Consider the following 15,698-nt stretch of genomic DNA (forward strand, 5'->3'; position numbering starts at 1 on the left):
TTTTTCTCTTTCCAACAATAAAGTTAATTGAGATTTTATTTCAGTAAGTGTTTGGGTTAAAAATTCCATTTGAACCCCCTGAGTTTGCACACGAGCAGTAAGATCATCGAATTGCTCTCGCGTGGCAAAAAATTCTTCCCATTGTTCTTCTTGTATGTCTGGTTCATGGGGATCTACCATAGGTTGATCCCTGGAACTAGAACTTTCCATTACCCTTTCTTTCCCTTTTTCTGCCATTAATACACTGGAATTGGAAAGCAAAAATAAGAAATTTGCATACAAGATAAAGTACTTCCCTGATTTTTAATGGCAGGCTGTGGTTGCTGGTTTGGAAAGAAATCCGAAGAGTAAGAAACAGATTGTATCTTCCCGGATTAGAACAGTGAAGTAATCATGCTGGAAATTCAATTTCCTGACTTCAGTCGTATTTGACATTCTTTTGTCCCTCTCACAGCAGTCGCAGACATATCCGTCTCAGGAGCAGTCGCATTTACCCGTCAGCAGTAATCGTGACAGAATCACGTTTTTTAATGACCCACGTCTAGTACTGGCGACTCCACGCCTGATCTGGTCCTCGCGACCCACGGATTTATTTTTCTTTTCTCTGCCCGTAACGTAACGGGTCACATTAATGTGACGTGGCGCTGCGCTTCTCCGTTTCGCTTTTCTTCACGGCGCCTGGTAGACGTGATGTGACGTGGCGTTTCTCCCTCTCGTTTTTCTTCACGGCCCGTCCCGTCGCGTTTTCACTGCGCCAGGTACTCACGCGACTTCACAAAAGACTAACGGCCTGACTGGCAACTGACAACCTGACGGATTTCTGATAATAGGCGAACGATTAACGATCTGAGACATAGGCTCTGATACCAATGATAGATAACGGAGAGTCAGAACCACCAAAACGATGAAAAGCACCAACCCTTCTCCTCCCAACCACGCCTAGATAAGTGCTGGCCCTCTACCCGGATTCCTTTGCCAGCCGTCAACTTCCTGAAGTCCTACTATTCCTGGACTCCCTTACTCTCTAGGCTCCCCTTAACCCCGTTCGGGCGCCCAAGAGCCCGGACGGTCATTCTTGTGCATGTTCCCCTAGATTTACCTTAATGTGACATTAAATGTCACTTTTAATGTCACATTCCATATTTATGACCTTAATGTGACATTAAATATTACTTTTAATGTCACATTAATGTCACAGAAGTAGAGCCTGGGGAAGTGCCTTCGTAAACAAATCCGCAAGATTGTCCTCCGTCTTGCAGTACTCCACAGTGATGGTCTCATCCAGAAGCTTTTCTCGGATGAAGTGGTACTGGATCTCTATGTGCTTCGTCCGGGCATGAAAAACAGGGTTCCGTGCCAAGGCAATGCAACTCTCATTGTCACATTGCAACAAAGTAGGACGAGTCTAGGGGCACCCAAGCTCCTCCAATAATCTCCGAAGCCACACAACCTCACATGTGGTGGAAGACGCGGCCCGATAGTCCGCCTCAGTAGACGAAAGGGCTACCGTGGGCTGCTTCTTGCTACTCCATGAGATAACACCTGCACCCAAGGTAAAACAGTAACCTGTAGTAGACCGCCTGTGGTCCACATCACCGGCCCAATCCGAGTCGCTCCAACCTGCAAGTACAAGATTTGACCCATCTGTCCCTGCGAGGTAATGAATCCCTAAATCAAACGTCCCCCTCAAATACCGAAGTATCCTCTGAGCAGCCTGCCAATGCACCATCTTAGGTTCACTCATGAACCCTGCCAAGAGCCCAACAGCAAAACATAGATCAACCCTAGTGTTGAGAAGCCAAATCAAGGACCCAATCAACTGACGATAGCGGGACGCATCCGCCAAAAGAGAAGCTGAATGGGAAGTGGCCTTCCAGTTCGGATCCATAGGAGTAGAAAGGGCCCGACACTCCTCCATCTCAAAAGACACCAAGAGCTCCTATACATATCTCTGCTGAGAGATAAAGATCCCCCTCTGAGACTGACAAATCTCATGGCCCAAAAAGAAATGGAGTAGACCCAAGTCCGTCATCTCGAACGTCCTATGTAAAGCTGACTTCGTCTCTTGGGCCTGCTGTGCATCATCACCTGTGACAATCAAATCATCAACATATAAGACAAAAAGCACACAACCATCCTCGGAAGTGTGAACATAAAGCTGCGGATCGGCCTTGGAACGCCGATATCCCAACTGAGATTGGAGGAACGAATCAATCTTCTCGTTCCATGCACGCGGAGCCTGCTTGAGGCCATACAAGGCCTTCTTCAACCTGTAGACTTTCCCATCTGAAGATCCAAAGCCAGGAGGCTGCTCAACATAGATCTCCTCCTTCAAATCACCATTGAGGAAGGCCGACTTCACATCCAACTAGTAAACAGGCTATCTCCTATGGCCAGCCAAAGCAAGAACAGCTCTAATGGTCGCCATACGAGCTGTGGGGACAAAAGTATCATGACAGTCAATCCCTGGGCGCTGTGCAAAACCTTTAGCAATAAGGCGAGCCTTGTGCTTATCCAAAGAACCGTCGCTAAGGTATTTGGTCTTGAAGACCCACTTGACGCCAATCACCTTCTTGTTTGGGGGGCGGGGCATGAGTGACCAAGTGCCATTCCTCTCAATCGCCTCCAACTCGGCTTCCATAGCTTTCTTCCATGGGGCGGACTGTAAAGCCTCCTTCACGGAGGTGGGCTCGCGATCCTGCATAACACGGATCATCAAACAATAGTTAGAGCAAACAAGCTCCGTAGAATGTGCCTGGTGCCTCCGTGACCGCCGCGGACCATCCTGCGGTCCCCACTCCTCAGGAACCCCCTCGATCCCTGAATCACGGAGTGTGTCACGGGCCCAGCGAGGAGGAGGCCGAACCTCCCCTCGTCTCTCTCCATCAGCAGAAGACTCTGGAATATCCACTGGTGGTAACTCCTCTGAGGTGACCGGTGGAACAGTAGACTCTGTGTCAGAAACAGAATCATAATCAAAAGGCACGGGCTCCAGTGGAACTGTAGAAGGAGCCCAACTCTCCCCTGGATCTCCAAGAACGGGATGCTTCTCACCCGTTGAAGTAGCCGAAACCTCCACAAACCGCACATCGCGGCTAGTGTACATATCCCGCTTGACAGGATCATACAATCGGTAGCCTTGGGACTGGGAGCTGTAGCCAACAAATACCTGTTTTCGGGAAGCTACTTCAAATTTATCACGGTGAGCCTTGGAAATGTGAACATAGGCATCACACCCAAAGACCCGGAAGTAAGAAACATCTGGCTTCGTCCCAAAATAAGCCTCAAACGGAGTCATCCCTTCCACGGCCGAAGTAGGGGATCAATTAAGAATATGGACTGCAGTAGCCACAGCCTCGGCCCACAGAACCTAAGGGGTCTGTCGATGCTCCATCATGGTGCGCGCCATCTCGATCACACTGCGGTTCTTCCGTTCAAGAATGCCATTTTCTTGAGGAGTGTTGGTATTGGCAAACTCTTGGTGAATTCCTTTATCTGCACAAAACCAAGCAAACTCATTAGAAACAAATTCACCGCCCTTGTCGGATCGCAAGGTCTTCAACTTCCGGCCCGATCGGTTCTCCTCAAAGAGAACCCAATCCTTGAAGTGTGAGAAAGCTTCTGACTTTAATGCCAAAAAGTAGGCCCATGTCATCCTGTTGTAGTCATCCACGATCAGCATGAAGTACGAGCTCCCACATAAGGACTCATTCCTCATAGGGCCACATAGATCCATAGATACAAGCTCCATCGGTGAAGTAGACCGCCGCGAAGCTGTGTGGGGAATGGCATCCCTATGCTGCTTCCCCCGAACGCAGGAGACACATGGCTGCTGGCTCACCACTATATCCGGCAACCCTCGAACAAGCTGTCCACGTGATGCCCTCCAAAGATAATCATAGTTCAGGTGACCAAACCGTGCATGCCATAACTCTGACTGTGACTGAGAGGTAAGAAGAAGAGTAGAGAGGGCGGTGGAAGACTTCAGTTTATAAATGCCGTTCTCCTCATATCCGGATGAGAGAACCTTCCTCGATCCACGATCAAGGACTCGCACCGTAGTACTGTCAAACTCCACCAAAAGGCCAAGGGAGCAAATCTTATGAACTGAAAGGAGATGGTACCCTAATCCTGGTACATGCAAAACCTCTGAGGTATGGGTACCACCTCGTCCATCGGGAATAAGCTGCATCTTACCCCGACCTGCAATAGATACTGAAGAGCTATCTCCAATGAGAATCTGCCGACGCGAGGGTCGCAACTGGGCAACACCATCTGATGAAGGAGTCATGTGCCGTGAGGCACCACTATCAACGATCCACTCTCAAGCCTGGGGAGCCGTCATCGCAGCATCAAAAGCATTCGGTGAAGCGTCCTCAATGACAGCTAGATGAAGAAATGCAGCTGATGAGGATACAGCCATCGCTCCAGAATCCTTGGTGTCCTTCGTGTCTTGTCAGGGCAATCCTTCTTCCAATGGCCAGTCTTTCCACAAATATGACATGTGGAGTCTTTGTCCTTGTCCTTCTCCTTGTCCTTCTTGGACTTGTTATCCCCCTTCTTCTTCTTTTGGTCCTTCCCCTTCTTCTGAGAGGCTTGACCTGTCAGTGCCTCCGACTTGGAAGCATTCTGTCCCTTTAACTGTTCCTCTTGGTCCAAGACCATAGGAACCAACTCTTCCCACCGAAGAGTAGACTCTCGCCCCGAGGCAATAAGGGCAGAGTAAAATGTACCGAATCGTGGCGGCAACTGGGACAAAAGTGTGATCGCCATGTCTTCGGAGGAAATTGGCTTCCCCGCATTCTGAACCTGCATCTGAAGCTGCCTTAGCTTGTTAATGTGCTCCCGCAGCGAAGAAGACTTATTTACGGACAAGGTCCGCATCTGTACCTCCAAAGAAACCCGCTTCATAAGGGTCATCCGATTGTACATCTGATCAAGCTCCAACCATATCTCCCGAGCCACCGTCAAGTGCTCGATGTGAGCGATCACGGCTGTAGTATATGATAGAAAGAGAAAGGAACGAATCCTGGCATTCAGTTTGTCCCAATGAGACTGGGCCTTGGCCAACTCCGCACGAGCATCGGAAGAGAGTTTGGACTCATCTCTTACCGAGGGCCGCTCAATCTCCTCCTGTACCAGCTCCGCCAAATCATAGGACTCAAGGATGGCCAACATCATGACGCGCCAAATACGGTAGTTGTCGCCGTCGAGCTTCTGATCTGCAGGAAGAGTCGGTAAGACAGGCACCTTCCAGTCCATAATCGACTGGAACTCCAAGTCAATCTCTGTAGACATCTTCACCTGTAATGCCTTCACAAACGCAAAAGCAGCCCCCTCTGACTGGGAAAACTCAGCCTGCTAAGGCTCTTCCGTGTCCTGAGCCTTCTTCACCCGCCGGAGGCGATGAAAAAGCAAAACCTGCACTTGTAGGCTGAAAACTCAAACTTCCTCCACGTCAAACAGCAGCAAATCTACCACCTGGACTCCTTTCCTGCGCGCCCACACTCGTTTCGGCCTTGTTCCAAGGCGCAGTCCTTCTGTCTGCCCTTAAACGCAAAAAACGCAAATTTGTGTCGCAACGGAAACTCCTCTTCAGGTTGATTCTGCGCTCAGTCAATCCTCTAACACTGCTCTAATACCATGTCAGAGTGCAGCGGTGCGGAAGCATAGGACTGAGAGAGAGAACGCAAAGAGAGAAGAGAGAGAGAGAGACAATGGAAGATGAAGATCTGCAGTATAAAGTGTGCTGAATACAAAGATATGCAGATATATACACGGGCGCTGTGCGCTGGACTGCGTGTCTCCACCTCGACGATGCAACCTGTTGTTCACCTTGAAGTCCGCTGCAGTCTGCACTCTCCTGTCTGAAATCTGCGAACAGAGACGGAATCTGTGCGTGTCACCGGTCTGTAATCTGCGAGCAGAGAAGTGTCAGACTGCTGGGAATGTCGGCTATTTATAGCCAGAACTAGCCAGGAAATAGGGCGCCAGAAATGCCCAGTCTGCCTGCAGTGGGTCGGACTGCCACGTGGCAGTCCGACTGTACAGTCCGACTGCATACAGTCCGACTGCACCAGGCTGTAATCTCCTACCTGGCTGTGATCTCTAACAGATCTTTGTTTTGCTATGGGTCTTTTGGCGGGATTCATGAGTGAACCCCAGCAAGTGCATTGGCAAGCTGCCCTGCGGATTCTTCGGTATTTGAGGGGGACCTCTGACTTAGGGATTTCTTATCCAACAAATACAGATACTTCAGATCTTGTTCTTGCAAGTTGGAGCGACTCGGATTGGGCTGGCGATGTGGACCACCGGCGGTCCACTATAGGCTATTGTTTTACCTTGGGTACAAGTGATATCTCATGGAGTAGCAAGAAGCAGCCCACGGTAGCTCTTTCTTCTACTAAGGCAGAATATCGGGCCGCGTCTTCCACCACATGTAAGGTTGTTTGGCTTCAGAGATTGTTGGAGCAGCTTGGCTGGCCCCAAACTCGTCCTGCTCTTCTGCAATGCAACAATGAGAGTTACATTGCCTTGGTAGGGAATCCTATATTCCATGCCCAGACAAAGCACATTGACATCCAGTATCACTTCATTCAAGAGAAGCTTCTGGATGGGACCATTGATGTGGAGTACTGCAAGATGAGGTATAATCTTCCAAATCTATTCACAAAGGCGCTTCCCTAATCTCTTCTTCAGAGACATGCCAGATCCCTCAGTCTTTTGACCTGTCCAAGATCTGAGAGGGGGTGTTAGATATATCATTCCCTAGACAGCAATATGGCCAGAGTGCCACATCAGCAGTCGCAGGAGCCACGTCAACTGTCACAAATGCCACGTGGCAATGGACTGTTCAGTTGGACAGAGGCTGAGCAATTGGACAGGTTTTTGGCATTTTTCATGCAATCGGCTGCATTTAATGCAGCCGACATGATGTTGGACACTATTTTTTCTTGGCTATTTATAGCCAATCTTTTGGCACACTCTCAGTCATTCACAGATCAGATCGTGGTCACGCTTTGCTGTCCTCGAGGTGTGCACATGGGGTGACATCATAAAGAAGGACATACGCACATATTCTCTCTACACCTGTGTATATTTCTGCATTCCTATACAGCATTCTACACTGCAGATTTTCTGTGTTTCACTGTCTCCTCTCTCTCTCTCTCTCTCTCTCTCTCTCTCTCTCTCTCCTTTTTGTGTTCACTCTCTCTCTCTTGGTCCCACGCTTCCGCATCGCTGCACTCTGACAACTATGACAGTCTTGGTTTGTAGAATGCTTCTAAATTAAAATTATCAAACATTTAATTGAAGTAAAGTTTTACAAAAAAACTAAACACACAAGCAAACTTGGAAACACCAGCAAAGAGCTAATATACTCAAAAGCGTAAAGTTCAAATGCAAATGTGAAACTCAAGTATTCATTTAAAGGCCAAAAGAGGCTACCACAATCGCAATCCTTCCTGATGTTTGTAGAACAGCGGTTACTCAAAATAGCTAGAAGAAAACCAAAAATGTTTCACCGTGTACCCAACCAAGATGAAATGTTTGCCACCATTGCAATCATCCAAAATATTTATTCTACCTTGTCAATGCTCTCCATGAGCTTCATTCATCACTCAAAGGCAATGTAATCTTCATCAACAAGTGGGATCGATTTACATCAATTTGTGGTGATTAGCTCCAATCTTGACGCTTAATAACATGCTGAAAATCTCAACCTTAAAGAATTGTTTGCTCTTGATTTGTTTTGAGATCTAAGGCTTCAAGGTGTCTTATGTGATTGAGCTTGGATTAGAATCCTAGCCATAGTTTTTCCATACGTGAATCAAACATCAAACGCAAACGCGTATGAAAGTATGAAACGAGTATGATTCAGACCCTAGACCTGAATCATACATGACCCTAATTTTTTAACATATTCTTAACAAAACATGAGAAAAATACACAACTTTAAGATATGATAAACATGATAAACATATGCTAATTTCAAAATAAAAGAACAATGCACAACTCTTGAACTTTGAAGACTGAGACTCGAGAGCTTGAGTCAATATAGAAGGATTCATGATTCATCATTCAACTTTCAAGGAATTGACATGATACATGATACATTTGTCATCAAGATTCAAGCCAAGTTGCCCAATGCCAACTGCATAGTAGACTAAAAACTGAAAGGGAACAACCAAAAGCAAAACTAAAAACTGCATAATAGAGTCACATCATATATCATGATTCATGATTCATCTATCATCAACTAATCTACTCATCATCTTCATCATTCTCAAGCGTGCAGTGCTCCTCCTCCTCCTCCTCCTCCTCCTCCTCCTCATCATCATCATCGTCGTCGTCGTCGTCGTCATCCTCCTTCCTCTGATGTGGACCAAGAGAACTCGAGCCAGGAGCATCACTAGTGCTTGCCTCCCTCTATGGCACTGGCAATGAGGCTACGATGTCCTCTTCCTCTCGTATCTGCTGCAATGCAAGCAATCTATCATCATCCTTCTCCTTGTTAAGCATGTCCAATGTAACCTCAATCTTTTCATAGCCTCATTCCTTATATATACAAGCTGCTCAGTATGTTTTGGAAGCAATTTATTCCTTCTCTTTGTTTGAATCAGTGAAAATGTGCTCCAATTTCTCTCACAAGGAGAGGCACAAGATCCTTGTGAGAGTATTCTTAAAGCCAATTGCTGCAATCTAGGTACGCATGGGCCAAATGTCTCCCACCATTTCACACCCTGATACATTCTTTTCTCATCTCTTGCAAGTGGCCGAGAAAATGCACCTGATTCCGACTTGTACATGTCAAGCTCATCACATAGAACACCCTGCATATCCACATCATATTTTGTGTACCTCTCTATCACTGTCATCCATCCTTCATGCACCTCCTTATCGCTATCAAGATTCTTGGCTCTCCAAACAGGATGCAAAACAAAGGCTGCAGCATGTAAGGGTGAGTGCATCATATCCCATCTGTCAACACAAAGGCCTTTGATTTCTTGCACCCTAGACTCAGTCACTCCTTCCAAGGAATCCATTTTCTCTATCATCCGATCTGTCATCTCATACAAAAGCCCCATCGTGGCCCCTTCTCTATCAGCAAGACGGAGGAGTGTGTGTTTCAGACTGCCTGTATCCAGGGAAAGAGTCGGCAGATAAAGGCGACCACATTCTGTATGCTTTTGTGTAAAGTCGTCAACATTTTTTAATTAGAAAAAACGTCAAATCTGATATGGTGTTTTCAAACGTCTGTTTTTCAAACGTTTACAGACGTCTGAAATTCATTTCAGACGCATCTGAAAACAACTATGATCCTAGCTCTATATAGGAAGTCTCTAATGAAAGAAGTAGGGCATAGTCTTTATCACCTTAAAGGTTTTGGGGTCTAGATGGTCAGTCCAATTATCAAAACCTCCATTTAACTACACGATGGCATGGACAAAAATGGCATGACTGACCTCCTAGGAGGCCAGGTCAAGATTGTGTTTGAATCCAAGCCCTGTGAGAAAATTCAAACCAAAGAGGTATACAATCAGCCATCGCCTTCAGGTTTTTGGGGTCTGGATGGGTATTCCAATTATGGAAGCGTCTAGCTAAATTGCCTAGTGACACGAACAAAAATGTAATGAGTAACCTATTGGGAGGCACTTGGCACAAAGAATGTGCTTAGAATGAGGTGAGATGTGGAAATCGGCTCTAGTGGCTGAGATGGAAGGCATTTGGCACTATTGCATGTGACAAAAAGATTACAACCTGCTAGTGGTTCGCATAAGTTCAGGGACACACTATTGCATGCAGTAAACAAACAAAACCATTCAAACATTAGGCAAAACAAGATTTAAAATTTCCCAAAACTCCACACAAAGAAAGCAGAAAGTTAACTAAAATTCTCGTACAGAAGTGCAAGAATTAACAATCTTGCACAAGTTCCAGTCGTCTTCACTATTACTAATTGCCCCATAACTCCTACCAATGACTATCTTAGTCAAGTACAACTGCTAACGCATAAAATCACAAATATAACATGCTTCCAGAAAAACGTGTCACATTGAAAGACCATCTTAGTGCAACTAGAATCGATCCAAAAAAAGAAGCCTACTAAGAATATACAATTTGCTTGCTAAAGACAACCTAGTACTATGATTCACAACCAAACATGTCCTGACTGTGACAGGTAATGATGAGAGAGAGAATGCCACCCTTTGGTCTCCAAGTTTCCTCATCGGTGTCAGCTTGTATTATATACACTCACTTAAATAAACACAGTTTTAAGAAACTTTTTCTAATAGCAAAAAGGACTAGGTGCATACTTACATAATGTAGAGCATTTGCTGACATTTTCGAGCGTCACAAGTGCTGTTGTGATAAAGATGAAGGGCAGTAGAAAGGCCAATGCAAGCACAGAATAGAATAAGGTGCGATAGGAGAGATGGCGAGCTGCAACCTTAACCTTTGTAAAATCCAAAAACCCATTTGAGGTAGATATTGTGATTCGATTCATGCTAGGAGAGATGTGGACCTGCATTGTGTGCTTTAAATGTCTTATCTAGCTAGAAAACCCTCTAGCCATGGGCGTCAAGCTTTCTTTGACCAAATAATCTACCCTTCAAGCTTCCAAAGAAAAGCCAACTTTCAATGTACATTACTGACATGTGAGTTGCAACCTGAAGGTCCATTGTGAAAGGCAACCATTTGTTGACATATAGACTACCACGTTACGATCCAACAAGTACACAGCAGCCTATTGATGTTTTACAGTACTGACGGGATGGTTCTCCAGGATCAATTATTGAATTCCAATCCAACACCACTGAATGAAACTAGTTAGCTGCAGGACGGCTGGGAGCTGTGCCTTCAAAGACGTGTGGATCCAAAACTTAACCCTGAAGCAAGCTGGATCCCCAAAATATAAGATCCTGATCGGTTCTCAAAGATGCTGCATTAAGGTGCTGGATCCCAAATAGAAATGTAGTATTTACTCAGTCGCTTCTGACCCTATAATGAGCTTAAACTGTGATTAGTAAAACTTCAATATGTTTCAGCTATGCATAGAATGATGCTGGTTAGTAGCCCGCCAAATGCAAAGCCACTGCTGGATCTAGAGCAGGGTATGCTTGATGTTCCCGCAAATGTGGGAAATGGCAAAAATGCCTGTTTTGAAGTGCAGACAAGTAATGCCAATGGTGCAGCTGATCCAGGCGAAGAAAAATAGTGCCTTCTCCCTTGGAACCCTGCAGGAAAGCCTTCACCGCATAAAATTTCACAAAGAGCCTGCTTGATCCGTGCACGGAGCCTCTAGAGCCAGTCCTACCGATGTTGATTGGCGCACTTTGTGGTATTTCCACTCAAACCCTAGCGATCAGTATGACCAATATCAGAGTGAACAGGGGATTCTTTTGCATCCACCGGCAAGGTCCTCAAACCCTAGTGATTACCATGACCAATATCAGGAGCCACTTGCTGCCAATCGGGAGGCTAATCTGAGCCGCCTTTGAAGCAATGAGCTGCGGCAGCGAAGAGAGAGACACGGGCTATGCACCCCGCATATGCTTTCGAGGAACAGGCATTGTGTCAGACAGAGGGTGTGAGGAACAAAAATAAACTGAAAAACGGAGGATCTCTCTGACGAAGACGCGTTTGAAAAAGGAACAGAAATATATTTTTCTCTCTCCTCTCCTCCTCGTCCTCTCTCTCTCTCTCTCAGTCGGTGGTCGCCCTGGGGAGAAGGAAATGTATCTTGGCAGGAAGGTCAGCGACTGAGGGAAATACCATTTGAGACATATAAAAAGGTTGAGGAAGAAGAAGAAGAAAAAGAAGAAGAGAAGAGAAGGAGAAGACAGGGACTTGAGCGCGGGGGGGAAGGGGGTTCTTCACCCAGCCACTTGGCTGATTCTCTCTCTCTTTTTACAGTCAAACCATAGTGATCCTCACCAGGATGGTGCAATGAAAACTGTGGATTACTCGTCTTTATCAATTTGCTTGTTTATTTTGTTTAGCTGCATCCCTTTGCCCACAAAGACCTACGCCATCATTTGCTTGTTTATTTTGTTTAGCTGCATCCCTCGGCCCACAAAGGAGTGAAGTGAAGCCATTCTAGGGTAAGGAGGCCCATACATTGCAACCCAATTTTCACCTCTTCCATTAGGTCCGGGTCCGGGTCCGGGTCTGGGTCCGGGCATATTGGTTTGACTTCGGTTCCATAATAGGTGTGTGTGAGCTCAAACCCTACACCCCTCCTCCTTCCAAGCATATAAACAAATTTGTTCGCGTCGAACAAAAAAAAAAGACTATGCCTACATCACGCTCACACAATGGACTTCTCGCTCAACAAGAAGAGATCGACAATAAAAAGTTGCTACAATAGAGAAAAAGAAAGGTTACACTCGTGGATCAAAAGAGTGGCTTGGAGAGGATAATTTCTCGATTTCAACCATTCGAAGACTACCACATTGAATCACAGTTATTCGTTTACTTAGAACCCTGCAACTCTATTGGGGCCTTTGACTATGTTTCTTTTGAGCGCCATCGCTTTACTAGTCCCCCATACCTTGTGGTTGTTATTGTCTATGTACTCAACCAAACTAGGGTACCATTACTATGGCAACTTTCCAGCCCCCCTTTGGACACTAATTATGATGCAATGCTTTAAAGATCCTTTGCTTGTAGCTTAGAATGACTGAAATGAGGGAAGAGACTAAATTTTAGGATTTACTTTCCTTTGATCTTTCATCTCTAATATAGAAACTCTCAAATCTTTGTCCACCTAGTTGCCTTGGTGGACATTATGAAATAGACCAATTGTTGAGTCAATTGGCAAGGGTATTGGCTAATCTTGATAACAAGGTCTAATGTTTTAAAATTTGAAGAGTGTCCTCTTGAGATATTTTGCATGGATTCACAAAATTGTTGAGCCATAGCAAGTCATCTCCTCACTCTCCCTCATTAACCTCTCATCTCCTCACTCTCCAACACTAAGATCTTGTTGCTATTCTTATAGTGTCTACCCCACAAAATAGGTCAAGATTTGTGCAAGCATACAAATTTTCCCTATAATTCCCGAAGAAGTTATCACGACAAGAATGACAGTATTCTTGGCTACATCCATCAAAAGGTAGCAAAATCTTTGTTTGCATAAAACCCCTCTTGTATCAAGTTAACTAACATTCGCTAATATATGCCTTTTCCTCTATTTTTGTCTCTTTTTGTATAGTCTCCCACTCACATTCCTAGCATGCCTAGCTTTTTAGAATCCTGTAAAAACAATGCTTGTTTCTTTTATACAATACCTTAAATTATAGATTTTACCCTCTTAAAGAAGTTGTCTGTGTTGCAAAGAGTACATAAAGTAATCAGTGTGTATATGAACATACATTTAGAGTAAAACATTCATCCTACATTTTTCCACGACAAGAATCAATCTTGCAAGATTGTTGCAAGCAACCCTTAGTCCATGAGCCTCATGAGTCAGTGTCTTATTATTCTATCTACTCGTGCATCTTATCTTTTGGAAGTGAAGTAACTCATAGTTCTTAAGCATTTTGAGTTTCAAATGTGACATCAAGTCACCAAGTGAGGAATGAGTTCACTTTCTTTAAAAAAGCTATCTTTAAGTGCACAAAACAAATCTCAACAACTCATTGACTTAGTGTGTATGTGATGCATGCATACACAATTGTGTGCACTTATTTATATATATTTGCATGTCTCTATGTTGGTAGATGCGTATGCATGCATCCATACATATAGACAAACATAGAAAATTTTATTTCAATGCAATACTTTGTGGGTATCTACATGCCTACATAAATGGAGAATATATGCTACCATACATTAGTGTGCGCGAGCACACACACACACACACAAAACATGTGCATGTCCCCATGTCCACATATACATACACATATATGTATGTATGTTCATGCATGTGTATTCTCTTTTCCCATGAAGTTCAGATCATTAACTCTATGTTGATGTCAATACCTAAAGTGTGAGAAATGAGCATAGTGTATGCACTCTAAATAAGTATCTCTAATTCTCTTCATTTGCACCATATACATGCCTATCAACACTTATGTTGGGACATAAATTATATGATCCCATAACATTGGGGTTTGTATGATTGTCATCCATAGCTTTTTTTGACAAATCTATATGGCATGCACCTCTTTCTATTATAATGGTAGAAAGTGTGGTGTGTCTAGATGAGAGGCATCCACGAAGCTCTCTTCCTCTCTTCCTATAAGTTTGAACTACACATCAATGATATTGAAATGCTAAGTCGAATCCAGCTATTATCTTTGAAAGATAGGTTATTCATATGCTCTAAAGGCAAAATAGACCCTCCATTTTGATTTCCTTTTTGCTCACTAGCATACCAACTAACTCCTTACTTCATGAAGACAATATGAACAAAATGCCACCTTCAAGCTTCACTCTCACTGCGTTCCTACCATCATTAAAGTTTTACAAACTTTGCTATTCTAAACTTTGGAGATAAGTGAAGTGCAATTGCTCTCACCCCTCCCTTTCCTTTTGTGTGCCATTCTATTTTCCGCTCACATAAATTCATTACAAAGGGGATTGCATTAAGTTTTGACTTAGAAGTGGCCAATGCCTTCATGAAGTCAAAGAGCACAATCTCCCATATTCACACAAGAAATTTCATCATCAATCTTCACCAAGTTTAAAATATATTCAATGCAAAAATGGAACTGAGAGCCCTTTTATGATGTGCATGAGACAAAGAGATCCCAAAATATCAATTAATGATCACATGCTTAGAAATGGGGCACTAGAGTTGAAAGCCAAGCTACAAGTTTGCTCTTAATTCATAACTCACTTAATAGCTAATCAAATGTTTCATATCTAAAAAGATAGATAATCTAAAAAAACTTGTTAACTTTTCACAAAATTTCAATTTATTCCTCTCCCGCTTTCCCTTTTTGTGTCGATCTATATATAACTTGTGTGTGTGTGTGTGTGTGCGTGTGTGTGACTCTCCCTCCCTCCCTCCATTCAAGCAATGGTGGTAGACCGACAAAGGAGCAGATAGGCACATAGAGGGTGGTTGTGGAGTGATAAATTGGCACTACGAGCATGTAGGGGAGCAGTAGGGAAGGGCGTGGCAATAGCAGCCACAAGAGGTAGCATTAGCGGTGAAGAGGCAACAACACGATGCAAAGGTGAGGCGGCTATGTGGAGGTCGACAATCAATGCCGCATAGAGAGAGAGAGAGAGAGAGAGAGAGAGAGAGAGAGAGAGAGAGAGAGAGAGAGAGAGAGAGAGAGAGAGAGAGAGAGAGAGAGAGAGAGAGAGAGAGAGATGATATGTGGGTGGGTGGTTGTGTGCGTGTGTGTATGAAAAATAAGAGAGAAGACCAAAGAGAAGTAGAGAGAGGAAAAAGGGGAGGGGAGAGAGAAACACATAGAGATGGAGGAAAGGGAATTTAGAGGGGAACATGAGAGAGGAGAGAGAGAGAGAGATTTAGAGAGAATAAAGAAATTGGAGAGAGGAAGAGCGTTAAAGAGTAAAAATTTCGAATAGAGGAAAGCATACCACACACAATAGCTTCTTCGTTTCCCTAACCAAGCTGCTTGCAATCTATCACAAAGCTACAATGCCAAGTGGCCTAAAGTTTGCACATGGATGCTAGTAAATATTAACATAAGTTTGATATGTTAGGAACTCTTAGG

The 15,698-nt window shown here is 44.4% G+C and overlaps 1 protein-coding gene and 1 pseudogene across 1 annotated transcript in view; both read right to left on the reverse strand.

Annotated features, from left to right (window-relative positions):
• The window catches only part of LOC148020042 (putative galacturonosyltransferase 13), a 49,321-nt gene extending 37,457 nt beyond the window's left edge, over window positions 1-11,864 (reverse strand). Inside the window, exon 1 of the mRNA XM_087700318.1 lies at window positions 10,321-11,864. Within this exon, the coding sequence (XP_087556444.1) occupies window positions 10,321-10,531 (211 nt within the window). The 5' untranslated portion in view covers window positions 10,532-11,864. The remainder of the gene's footprint in view (window positions 1-10,320) is intronic.
• On the reverse strand, window positions 8,263-9,780 carry LOC148020043 (uncharacterized; annotated as a pseudogene).
• Window positions 11,865-15,698: the final 3,834 nt, after the last annotated feature.

The sequence above is a fragment of the Lygodium microphyllum genome, chromosome 19 (genome assembly GCF_053477565.2).
Source record: "Lygodium microphyllum isolate KBCC chromosome 19, Lygodium_microphyllum_v1.1.10, whole genome shotgun sequence".
Classification (NCBI taxonomy): Eukaryota; Viridiplantae; Streptophyta; class Polypodiopsida; order Schizaeales; family Lygodiaceae; genus Lygodium; species Lygodium microphyllum.